Source organism: Microtus ochrogaster, linkage group LG2 (genome assembly GCF_000317375.1).
Source record: "Microtus ochrogaster isolate Prairie Vole_2 linkage group LG2, MicOch1.0, whole genome shotgun sequence".
NCBI lineage: Eukaryota > Metazoa > Chordata > Mammalia > Rodentia > Cricetidae > Microtus > Microtus ochrogaster.
In genome coordinates, this window is record NC_022028.1 from 21,909,714 (window position 1) to 21,921,827 (window position 12,114).

The window sequence follows — 12,114 nt, forward strand, 5'->3', positions numbered from 1 at the left end:
CAGGCTCCAAAGCCACAGAGAAACCCTGTCTCGAAAAACAAAAAAAAACAAAAAAACAAAAAACAGAAACTAGATGCTGGGAACCGCTGGCATCATTCAGCACGGGTATCCTTTCCCACTAAGAGCAGGATCTTGGTTTACTGGTGGGATTCCTATCCTGGATCCTTGGCCAGTCCTGGGCAACAGTGCCATAGTGCTAGGTTGGCTCACGCCTGTACCCACAGCCTGCTGGCAAGTAGGCCCGAGGCTTCAGTGGGTGAGCAGCTACTTTAGCTGTCGAATGGCACACCAAGGTTTCCACAATGTCACTCCTTCATGGACCAGTGACAAGTGGGTACCAGTCACAAGCTTGGCCCCACCCAGTTCTAGACATATCAGTCCCACTAAGATGAAGTGAAAAAATGAGGACAGGGACAAGATTTGAGTCAGAGGGATGAGATGTGACCAGAGCACAAGGTCAGAATCAAGATGGGGCAACCCCTGCTTAAAATCCATGGGAGAGACATCGCATGAGGCTCTAAACCCAGTGGCATGGCTAGACACAGCTCTGGAATAGAAGGTGTTAGCAAGGGTTAGGTAGGCTGGGGCTAGGCGGGCTAGAGGAGATGGGAAAACTGCATGCATGGCAAGATGGGTATAGCCCACAGGCAGGAGGCCTTCTCTGCTGTTACAGTCCCAGCGCAGGTAAGGTTAGGTTGGGTTACTGTAGGGAGTGGGGTGTTGTTCAGGGGAATGGTGGAGTAGGCAGGGGCAGGGCAGACCCTGGCTGAGCGGTGGTCCCTGGTGTTGTCACTGGCATGCTTGTAGCTAGTGGGGGGCAGCCAATGAGACTGGGAGGTCCTGGCTGATTCTTCATGCAAGGATGGGAGTCCTTAGTTAAAATCTCCAAAGAGGTGGGGAAGAGTGGTGGAGAGGCCCAGAAATAGTCCAGTCAGGGCCCGAGGGTGGGGCTTGTGGACTTGCTCATGTGGATCTACAGACAAAGAGCCCCGAGAAGATTCTATGCAGCTGCTTGCCAAGTAGAAGAGTCAGCCCACCTCAAAAATGTGGTTTTGCTTAACCTGGCCAGTAAGTTCAAAATTGCCCCAGTGGTGGCCATGCTGAAGTCACACATAGCCTAATGTGTTAGACAGAAGGTGTCCCTGCCAAGATCCCAACCCAGGAGATCAGAAACCGAGTCCCAGTCCATAGGGCATCCTGCATGCTCCCTCCTTGCTGATCTCCCTGGGGCTCAAGCAAATGAGGTGCAGGGTAGGAGGGGAGAATCGCCATGAAGGGGAGCAGGGAAGATAGGAAATTTGGAGCCGGGCATGTAGGGAAAGGAAATCTGATTGACAAGTGGGGTGAACTTTGGGGAGAGGAGGTGGGGTTGGCTCCCCACCAGCGTCAGCAGCTGGTATTTATGGGACTGGTTCCCACTCAGGCAAGCATTTAATGGACACCCCTCTGTCCAGACACAGTGGCCAGTGTCCCTCCCTGTGGAAGTCCCTCCTAATGGCTGACCTGCATGGGTCTGGCCTGTGTCTCCTGTGAGGTGAACATGATCTTCCCCCATTCCACAGTCGAGTCAGAGTGGGATGGGGTAGTCGACAGAGGCTCTGTGGCCAGACTGTGACTTGTGAGGTTGGCCATCGCAGGGCCAGAGGCAACAGGTGACGGTTGTAATGGGGCCCAACTCAGAGGGACTGCCTGTCTGAGCCCCACAGTTCTAGGTGTTCCACGGGCAGAGAGCCGGATCCAGCTGGATTCTGGTACTGGTCTTCCCCGGGCTTCCACTTCCTCATTCTGACAATAGAGGAAATAATTGAGCACCTACTGTATGCAGGCACTATGCTGGGCTAGAGACGCTGTAAAGAGTAGGGACTGGGACCCTTCTGAGCTTGGATGAGATGTCCCAGTCTGGTCATGTGCCCCCTCACTCTGCTTCATTCCAGCCTCTGGGCTCCCAATTCTGAGCAGCAGCCCACCCCCACCCAGATCTCCTGTCCCATTTCTGGGCTTTGCCTTCTGTAGGAGAGCACCCCTTGCCTGTGGGCCTGTGGGAGCTAGCCCACAACTGTCTACTTCATTTTCACCTTTCCCAAAGGGATCCCCTTCACCTTATTTTCCCCTCATTTGGTGGGAATCCAGTCCCTTTATCCCTGTGTGGCTGAGTCAACAGGTGGCATGGGGGTTTAGAGTCCAGCCCAGTGATGGCTGTATTCTCTTTCTGCTTTCTGCCATGTCCCAGGAAAGTCTCCTGTCTGTTTCCTCGTGGCCTGTTTGTCTCTACAACATGGGCTACATCTTTTGTGAGGCTGTTGTATCACATGAACCCTTACCTAAGATTGATTGATTGATTGATTGATTGATTGATTGATTGATTTTTATTTTCCAGACAGGGTTTCTCTGTAGCTTTTGGTTCCTGTTCTGGAACTAGCTCTTCTAAACCAGGCTGGCCTCGAACTCACAGAGATCCGCCTGCTTCTGCCTCCTGAGTGCTGGGATTAAAGGCATGCGCTACCACTGCCCGACTGTTTTTTTTTTTAAGCTGTTGTGATCATTCTGCAAGATGTTGGTTCTCTGCCTTCCCAGAATCCTCTGCGTTCCTTCCAACCACCCATGCCTGACCTGGCCACTCCCACACTCTCTCACTGGCTCCAGAGACTGGTTGGGAATCACTATTCAGAGACAGAGATGGAACCCACGCAACCTGTGAGCTGTGTTGGGGGCATTTTCAGGTAATACTGAGAAAAATCCCTTCTCTTTGCACAGAACTTGAAGTAACTCCCTATCTTGAAGCCCAGGAAGAAAATGCAACAGAGAGAGAAGCCAACAGGTGGGAGGTGACAACCCTGCAGCCATCACTGGAGCCCAGAGCAAGTTGCCCTGAAGCCCATCCCTGGAATTTTCAGCTAATTATGCAATAATTACCAAACACAATTTTTAGTCTTGTTTGTTTGTTTGGTTTTTGAGAGACTTGTATATCCCAAGCTGACCCCAGACTCCCTATGTAACCAAGGATTACCTTGAACATCTGAGATTACATTTTCGTAGGTGTGCATGGTTGTGTGTGGGCATGTGTACCCACAGAGGCTGGAAGAGGATGTTAGATCCCGTGGAGCTGTCTTGAGTGGGTGCTGGGAGCTGAACACAGATTCTCTGCAGGAGCAGCATGCACTCTTAGCCACCAAGCTGTCTGTCTCTGCAGTCCATACTTAGAACTTCTGGTCTGTACCTCCTAAGTACTGGGACTACAGGTATGTACCACTGTGCTGTGGTGTTGGGATGGAACCCAGGGCCTTGTGCATGTTAAGCAAATACTACCAATTGAATTATATTCCCTGCCTCTCAAACACTCCAGTTACCAGTGTGATGGTAAAAATAAAATGGCACAATTCCCAAGGGGCAGCAGTGGGCAGTGGGCCACAAAGGGGCAGCGGATTCCAGGCAGGGAGCTGCATGGCGGGTGAGAGAGTTTGGCGAGTCAGCTGGTCCCATGAGGAGCCGTGGTGGATGAGAGACAGAGCTGGATAGGCACCCTGTGCAGGGAAAGTGGGTATTTATTTAGTGGGTTATGAAGGGGAAAGGAAGAAGGGGGAAGAGGAAAGAGAGAGAAACAAAGAGAGAGGAGGGGAGAGGGGAGAAGGGGAAAGAGCAGAGAAAGGCAGAGAGAGAGAAAGAAAGAAAGAAACACGGGGAGAGAGAGAGAAAGAGAGAGAGAGAGGGAGGGAGAGAGGGAGGAGTGGGAAGGGGAGAAGGGGGAGAAGGGAGAGAGGTAGAAGCTGCCTCTTCGGGAGAGAGACAGAAAGGAAGGAGCTCAGGCTGGAAGCAGAAGGAAGATCTGCTTGCCTCAGTGGAGGGGGGGAGTAGGTGGGGCTTGTCTCTTAAAGGGACAGGACAGACCATTACAACAGGGCTAGAGACCGCACCTCACAACACAGTCCTGTCCCATTTGCTGTTCCCTCTTTCCCACACCTATTTCATTGTCTCCTGTAGCCTCTTGGCTCTAGGTGTCTCCTCCGTGAGTCCTGCCCTGATCCGTGTTGCAAATGACCCGCCTATAGCTAGATCTTCCACTTTCTAGTGTTTTCCTCCTCAGTGCTGACACACTCCGTGGAACACTTCATCCTTTTGCTAAGTCTGTCTCTCCATCAGAGTGTCACTTCCAAGAGAAGAGATCAGCATCTGCAGTGGCTACAGCAGGCCCTTGGTACCTTGGACAGGGATAAGCTGACCTGTAGGTGAAATGGGTATTGGACTCAGAAACTCTGGCAGCTGCCACGGCGGTTTGGAGGTTGCAGAAGGAGCCAGTCATCTGACGAGCCCTCAAGGAGGGCACAGCAAGTGGTTGCTGGGACCAGTCAGTTCTCTTTAGACTTATTAGCTTGGGTTTATTTGCCTGGGGATGACGATCACTTCCTATCTTTAACACCGCCTCCCACATGGTGCTTGGCAGCTTTCAGTACCTCAGAACTGCCCCTAGAGGGCGCAAGGGAACACAGGGGCTGCACAGCATAAATTGTGGGAATTGGACGGTGATGTTGATGAGGATGGCAACAGTGGGCAGTGCGTTAGTTGGTCAGGGTTCTCTAGAGTAACAGAACTCATAGAACGAATTTCTCTATCTATCTATCTATCTATCTATCTATCTATCTATCTATCTATCTATCTATCTATCTATCTATCTATCTAAAGGGGATTTTATCTAAAGGGGATTTATTGGATTGACTTACAGGCCGCAGTCCAGCTAATCCAACAATGGCTGGCCGTGAACGGGAAGTCCAAGAAGGCACTAGTTGCTCCGTCCACAAGGCTGGGTGTCTCAGCTGGTCTTCTGTGTGTGCTGGGATCCCGAAGAAGCAGGCTCCAATGCCAGTGAAAGATTGGAGGTGCTGGCAAGCCAAGGGCAAGCAGGCAAAGAGCAAATGTTTCCTTTTTCCATGGCCTTATATAGGCTGCCAGCCAAAGCTGTGGAGGTGCTAGCAAGGCAAGGGCAAGCAGGGAAAGAGCAAAAGCTTCCTTCCTCCACGGCCTTATATAGGCTGCCGGTAGATGTGGCCCAGATTAAAGGTGTGTCTTCCCACCTCAAGATCTGGAAATGCCTGTGTCTTCCTACCTCAAAGGTCTGGACTAGGAATGGATCCACCCGCTTCAAACCAAGGGAAAAAAATCTCTCACAGCTGTGCCCTCCATGTCTGGATTGTAGTTCACTCCAGATGTTGTCATTGAGGAGTCACCATCACCAGTGGAACTTGTTTCCAGGCCTCTATTAATATTCATAACAGTCCCAAGAGATAGAAAAGAACGAGGGGATAGGAGGCACCCTAGCCAGGCCCAGAGGGAAAGCAGTTGAGCCACGGTGTGGGGAAGCAATCCAGGAGGGCTCCTGGTAGAGGAGGCTGTCCTTGTGCCTGGGGGATGAGGGCAGAGTTAAATGTGGCCTCTCTGGAAGACTGAGACTCACTCCACTCTCTCCCTGTAGTAGGAGGCCACTTGTTGGTTCCCAGATGCTCAGCCCCAAAATAACCACCCAGAAACTGTATTAATTAAGTCACTGCTTGGCCCATTGGCTCTAGCTTCTTATTGGCTAACTCTTACATCTTAATTTAATCTGTGTATCACCACATGGCTGTGGCTTACCGGATAAAGTTCTGTCTGGCTCCATCAGGGCCACATGGCTTTTCTCTAAACTCCATCTTCTGCCTCCCAGCATTCAGTTTAGTTTTCCCCACCTAGGTCTATTCTTTTGCCCTATCACAGGCCAAGACAGTTTCTTTATTAACCAGTGGTATTCACAGCATACAGAGGGGACTCCCACATCCCCTCCCAGGGCACCTGCCAGATATTTCCCTGCTGATCCCAGGTGTTCCCTTAGCTGTAGAGCCAAACCTGGCTTCAGCTACCTGCACACACAGGCCCTTCTGGAGGAAGCCACGTAGCCTCACTAACCTGGAGGCGTGAGGGCGTGTGATCGATTTCTTCCCAGGCTCTGGGTACACGGTGAGCGTTTACTGGAACCCTCTAGATGTTCAGCACACAACTTTCCAGGCCAGGTTCCCAAGCGCTTATCGGTTCTTCCCCTTGAAGTTCAAAGGCCGCACCTCCCTCCTGCCACCCTCACCTAGGAACACATGAGCCCTTATCTGCTGCGATCTGCAGTCTCTTCTCAGAGAGGTGGACACAAAGCAGCAGCTGCCACCACAGTTTCCAGTCACAGGTCTCTGGGACAGGAAGAGGCATGGAGACAGATACGAGGCTTGTGGCTTGCAGAGGCCTGGAGTTCACATCCAGCCAGGGAGCCCCAGGCCACTGCCCCTCAGGCAGCCTGTGCAGTTCCCAGCTGCCCAGGAGGCCGCCCTGTTCCTCCAGATAATTTGCAAAGTTTCATCCTCCTGTGTCCTGTGTCCATCAGTGTGTGAGCCAAGGGGACAATCCTACCTGGCTATGCTATTTTTATTTTTTTCTATCATTCATATTCTCTCACTCTGTTATTTGCTTAGTGTGTTTAGTGGTGTGTGTGTGTGTGTTTAGTGGTGTGTGTGTGTGTACACGCGAGATGTGTTGGGGGGCATTGTGCCATGGCCTGATTGTTGGTTCTCTTCCTCCACCCTTATGTGGGGTCCGGGGATGGAGTTCAAGTCGCCAGGTTCAGCCTGCCAGCATCTTTACTCACTGAGCCATCTTGCCTGCACTCTGCTTTGCTTTAACTGCTTTTTAAAATTATGCATGTATGTACGCATAGGTACATGTGAGTGCATGCCATGGTATATGTGTGGGGGTCAGATAGCAACTCACAGGAGATGACTCCTCTCCTTCTACCATATGGCTCATGGGGGTCCAACTCAGGAGGCCAGGCTTGGCAGCAGGCTCCTTTACCCCCTGTGCCACTTTGATGCCCCTTCTGGATTTTGTTGTTCTCCAGAAAAGCATCTCATTGTGTAACCTTGGCTGTCCTGGAACTCCCTGTGTAGACCAGGCTGGCCTCAAACACACAGGGATCTACCTGCCTCTGTCTCCTAAATGCTGGGTATTAGAGTGTGTCACCACACCTGGCCCTCTCTTGTTTTTAAAAACAGGGTTGTCCACTAATTCAGGCTGGGCTTGAACTTAGGGAAAGTTACCTCCTGAGTGCTGAGATTAGTGGCGTGAGCTGCCGACTATGTCTATTATTTGACTCGTTTTATTTTACCGCCATCATCAGAAAATGGATTCGAAGGCACATAGAACTGTAAAAAAACTTGCAACATGGGCTGCTTCTTTCCTGCTCTGTGTGAGTTTGATGCGGAGTTCTCTTTCCAGTTTCCGGGCTGTTCTCTGGCTGCGGGAACAGAGCAGTGGAAGACAGAGACCTCCCGCACCCTTGGACTTCACGAGTCTGTGGGGAAATGGAAAGCCCAGAGGGTTTAATGTAAACTAGAAGAACCCTGGCCAGGGGAGGCTTCTCCTGAACTGGGAGGGGTCTTAGGAAACTGATCACAGCAGATCCCTGTGAGGAGCTACAGGCGAAGGGAGATCTGGGATGGAGCACCCAGGAGCACCGCCCACTGCCTGTGTCTGCTGGAGAGGTCATCCCTAAGGTCAACCAGCTGGAAGGACTTTCAAACACCTTCCTGAGTGTCTGTCCGAGTGGCAAGAAAGTGGCAGGGGGAGAGAGTTCCCCAGAGGCCTCTGGGCACTGGAGTGGGCACTGCAGGCTACTGCTATGGGCTAGATATGGGTAGTGGCTCCTGGCCTGGGGGGGTGGGTGGATGCCATGCTGGGGCCGGGTAAGCATCAGAGAACTGAGGACAGGGAGGAAGCTGTGGCTAAGACGGGAGACCTGTGTGGGGCTGAACTGGAGTGTGTGGGTGCTGTGGGGGAACCCCTATCTGCATGTCTCAACTCCATGGCCAATTCTTCCCAGAGCACGTCTGGAACATTCCTGCCATCTTGGGTTTTTCTAGATGAACATCAGCTTAACTCTGGACTTCCAGTGGACTCACCAGCCCCAGCTTTAGTGCCTGAGTGGGGTCCCCCCTCAGCTTTAGCCTGCCTGTGGAGTAAGTACATAACTCCTCTAGGGAGCTACCAAAGGCCGGCTTCAGCATGCATCCCCTTGGGTGAGGAAAGCTGGGTGCTGGGTTGGCAAGATTCCTATCAATTCGAGACAAACTGCAGTCGTCTGAGAGGAGGAAACCTCATTGAGAGAATGCCTCCATGGATTGGGCTGTAGCAGGTCTGTAGGGTGTTTTCTTAATTAGTGATTTGTGGCGGGGAGCATCCAGCCCATTGTGGGTGGGGCTGCCCCTGGGCTGGTGGTCTTGGGTTCTGTAAGAAAGCAGGCTGAGCAAGCCACGTGGAGCAGGCCAGTGAGCAAAACCCTCCATGGCCTCTGCATTGGCTCCTGCCTCCAGGTTCTGGCCCTGTTTGAATTCCTGTCCTAACTTTCTTCAATGATGAACTGCGGAAATGTAAGCTGAATAAACCTTTCCCTCCCCAAGTTGCTTTGGTCATGGTATTTCACCTCAGTAGGGGTAACCCTGACTGGGACAGATGCACTCAAGGACTCCTTTCCAGAAAAAATCTCTCTCTCCCCCAGCACTCCAGGTCCCTTCCTCTCTCCCTCAGGTCGGGCCTCACTGTGCGCAGCAGCCTGCACCCGGGAGCCTAGGAGTCTTGGCTGCTGCAATCCTCACCTTCCTCTTCAGTTCCCAACCCCTTGCGGCTGACACTGCATGGCCCCGGAAATGCGCTTTACCCCGCCAGGGGCATGTGGCCTGTGATTTTCCTTGCACACAGCATTTTGTTGCTTTGACGTCAACTTCAAACACAGCTCTCTTTCCTGTCTTCGCATCAAGGAAATAGGTTGAGCTGCAGAGAAACCTGTCGGTGAGAAAAAGAGCTACGGGGACACCAGGCCTTCCGGCTCGGCCCTGCCGTGCCCTGTGAGCTGTGGTGTTGTCGGGGGTGTCCAGGTAAGTGACCATCTTCTGGCCTCTGTCCCATGCCTTGGCACCGTGACCATCCAAGGTGACTGGAGGGAGTGTGAGTGACTCCAGCCGGTGGCTGCCAATCCTTTACCTTCTGTGTGAGGAGTGTGGGGACCACAGGGGCTGAGGCTGGACTTCGGTAGGCCCTAGCAGTGGGGACAGGTCCACAGGCGGCCTCCTGGCTTTGACCACATATCGTGGTAAGGCAGCCGGGATTGAGCTGTGGTTAGCCAGTCCTGCAGGTGGCCTGCTGCCGGTGGCCAAGGACAAGGTGGTGACTGTGAGCCAGGAAGCCGCTAGAAGGATGGGCAGGATTTAAGGGACTGAACTGGGTGGTGTCCGGCTGGAGATGGAGCTATGGGCACCGCGGGGAAGCAGGTCACCCATGGGGTGCTAGCACGGTCATGTGTTTGGGCAAAGATGCTTTCTGGGTCTCTGGGCTCCTGCTGGGCCAGCTCTTTGGTTCCAGGAAGCAACAAAATGCCAGCGGCTCTGGTGAGGGACTCGGGTCAGGCTCTAATTGTAGCAGAGTCAGAAGCAAAGCATTCGAGTTCTGCGAGTTCTGCGTGATAGCTGTGTGTCCTTGGCAAGTTTCTTGGCTACTCTGAGCCTTGGTTTGTGTGCGTGTTAAAAGCAGATACAAACGTGGCTGCCTGTGAAGTACTTGGCTTGTTTGTGAGAGGCTGCTCCCAGCAGGCATGTCTTGGCTGGAAATAGCAGGGGTCTGTGTGGTGGCCAGGTCACCAGGATGTTCATTGCTCGTAGCTAGGCTGTCAAGCACACAGAAGGTGCTTACTACTGAAAAGTTGGGATCTGTAACTCCTGGGATGGAGGCTCTTGGGTGTCACCTACTGAGGTTCCTCTGACAAACTGAAGATTCTTTTCATTGCTCACCAGTCTGTGCCACCCTGGCAGGTACCCAGGTGGGCAAGCAGCCTGGATGGGGTTGAAGTTCACACTGTAGGGCCAGGGGGCCTGGGTCCATCTGGGTCTGCCTGCTACTTACTTGCTGTGTGACCGATGGCAAGTCACTCCACCTCTCTGTGTTTCACAGCTTCTGTATCCTATGGATCCTTTACAGGGTTCTCATGGGAATTAAGGGAACACACCAGTGGTCAGGAACCTAGTGGGGGCCGTATAATTGGTTGTTATTTGATGGTGATAACTGTTATCATTAGCTCTTGATGGTCTCAGGCTCTGATCTCCATGGATTCTGGAAGGTTCCAGGGGGACTGCAGCATCTGGACCTCCCCATACCGACCACCCTGCTCAGGTCTGAGAGTGATAGGAAGGGGAGTTTCTGATTTAGATACAATTGACATTCCCGGTCTCTAGGGCCAGCTGCTACTGTCTGGAGATGCTTTTGATACTGACTTGGGCAATCTGGGCATGCAATGGACAGATGCCAAGAATGCTGTCCAACGCCCTGCTACACAGTCCCTCGACTCCACAGGGCTGTCTCCAGTGTCCTTTTACTGTCCTATAGCTCGAGACCAGAGAACAGAAACCGCCTTGCTTACAGTCCCCAGAACCCAGACGGGGGTTGGGGACTCACCTGGCTGCAGGGGGTGGAGGTACCTTGTCTCATCAATTAACAGATGCTCAGATGCTGGGTTTGGAGACCCATCTCTGGCCCCCAGTAGCTCAGTTCTCTAGACCTTACCAGTCCAAGTAATTCACCTGCAGTGTTAGGGTCCTCGGGGATATGGAGACCCCAGGGACTTGGATCATCTCTGGATTCTGTTCCGAATGGTTGTTCATTGGAGACATCTGTGTCCATTTCTGCTGGGCCTGAGAGACTGTGGGTCAGAACGGGAGCATGACATCAGCCTTTCTGAGCCTCAGTTTCCCCAGCTGAGGGATGGGAGTAATGGTTCCCATGGAGCAATGGTGCCAAGGAGCAGGGTGAGTGGAGTAGCTCCTAGAGGATGTCACATGGTCCTGTAAGGCTGGCCTTGTTCTCAGTGTGGCAGTGAGTGGGAGCTATAGTAGAAAACTGGCTGCTATGGGTGGGCCTTGAGCACCCAGACACAGACAGTCAAATGTGACCACGGTGGCCATCGGGGCTAGGATGTGGGAGGTGGAGGGGCTCCCCTTCCTAGGTACCTGATGCAGCCTGGGGAGGGTGGTGGGGACCTGGGAACCACGGAGACTCTAGCAAGGAAGAGCAACTGAAAAGCTGAAGCAGGTGGCCAGGGCAAGGGCGTGAGTAGCCTAAGGCCCCTGATAGCTCTCCTCTGCCCTGTGTGCTAGCGCTAGTGGGTGAAGCCCCCACGTCTACTCCCAGACCTTCCTGTGACCCTCATGTCTGCCAGGCTCTTGAAGGGGTGCCCCTGTCCATCACAGCCAGTTGTTGTCCTTCTTGGCCCCTGGTGTTCGTGGCCACTGAAAATGCAAACTTTCTATACTTGCAGCACGCAGGAGATAAAGATGTCAACATACTGGTACATATTTAGTGGCGTACCCTATTCAGTGATGAAGGACACTGAGCCGGGCTTGGGATGGAGAGCCGAGAGGAGGCTGTGCTAGAGGGAGATCAGAGAACAGACCTGAAGGGGAGGAAGAGGGCATAGGCAGTGCAGAGGCCCTGAGCTCAGACTGTGATTGCTACAGCCCCACCGCGGGACTTGAGCAAGTAGACTAAGAACCTCCCATGACTGGAGAGAGGGCAGAGTGGGTGTTCAAACACAGGAAGGAGCCAGGCGCTGTGCTGGGCACCTGGGGTCAGTGTGGACAATGCTCCACAATTCTGAGCATCGTCCCTGGTCTAGTCTAAGAGCAGCGGGCAGCTCAGTTTTCTACTTCAGTTTATCCGAGAGCCTGTGATTCAAATCTACCCTAGTCAGGAGAACCAGGGAGGGGCCTGTGGCATATTTACTACATCTAATTGGGGTCACCGAGTGACAAGTACCTGTGCTGTGTCTATTGTGGGGAGCTCAAGGTGGCCTAGGAATTAAGCAAACAGGGCTTCAGGGAGCCTGTGGGTAGAGATTGGGGGTCAGAGGGAGAGAGTGGGGGAGAGAGTGAGAGGAAGTGCGTGAGACAAGTATGATGACACACGCCTGTAACCCGAGCACTTGCGGGGGCAGAGGTAGGAAGATCGTAGGTTCAAGGTCAGCCTGGAACACACCAAAGACTTGTTTCAAGAAAATAAAGTGTGAGC

At 52.8% G+C, this 12,114-nt stretch overlaps 1 protein-coding gene across 1 annotated transcript in view; it reads left to right on the top strand.

Moving 5' to 3' along the window:
- Positions 1-1,656, top strand: part of LG2H2orf92 (linkage group 2 C2orf92 homolog) — a 24,501-nt gene extending 22,845 nt beyond the window's left edge. The window contains exon 6 of the mRNA XM_026785609.1: positions 1,563-1,656. Coding sequence (XP_026641410.1) covers positions 1,563-1,656 — 94 coding nt within the window. The remainder of the gene's footprint in view (positions 1-1,562) is intronic.
- The last annotated feature ends 10,458 nt before the right edge of the window (positions 1,657-12,114 follow it).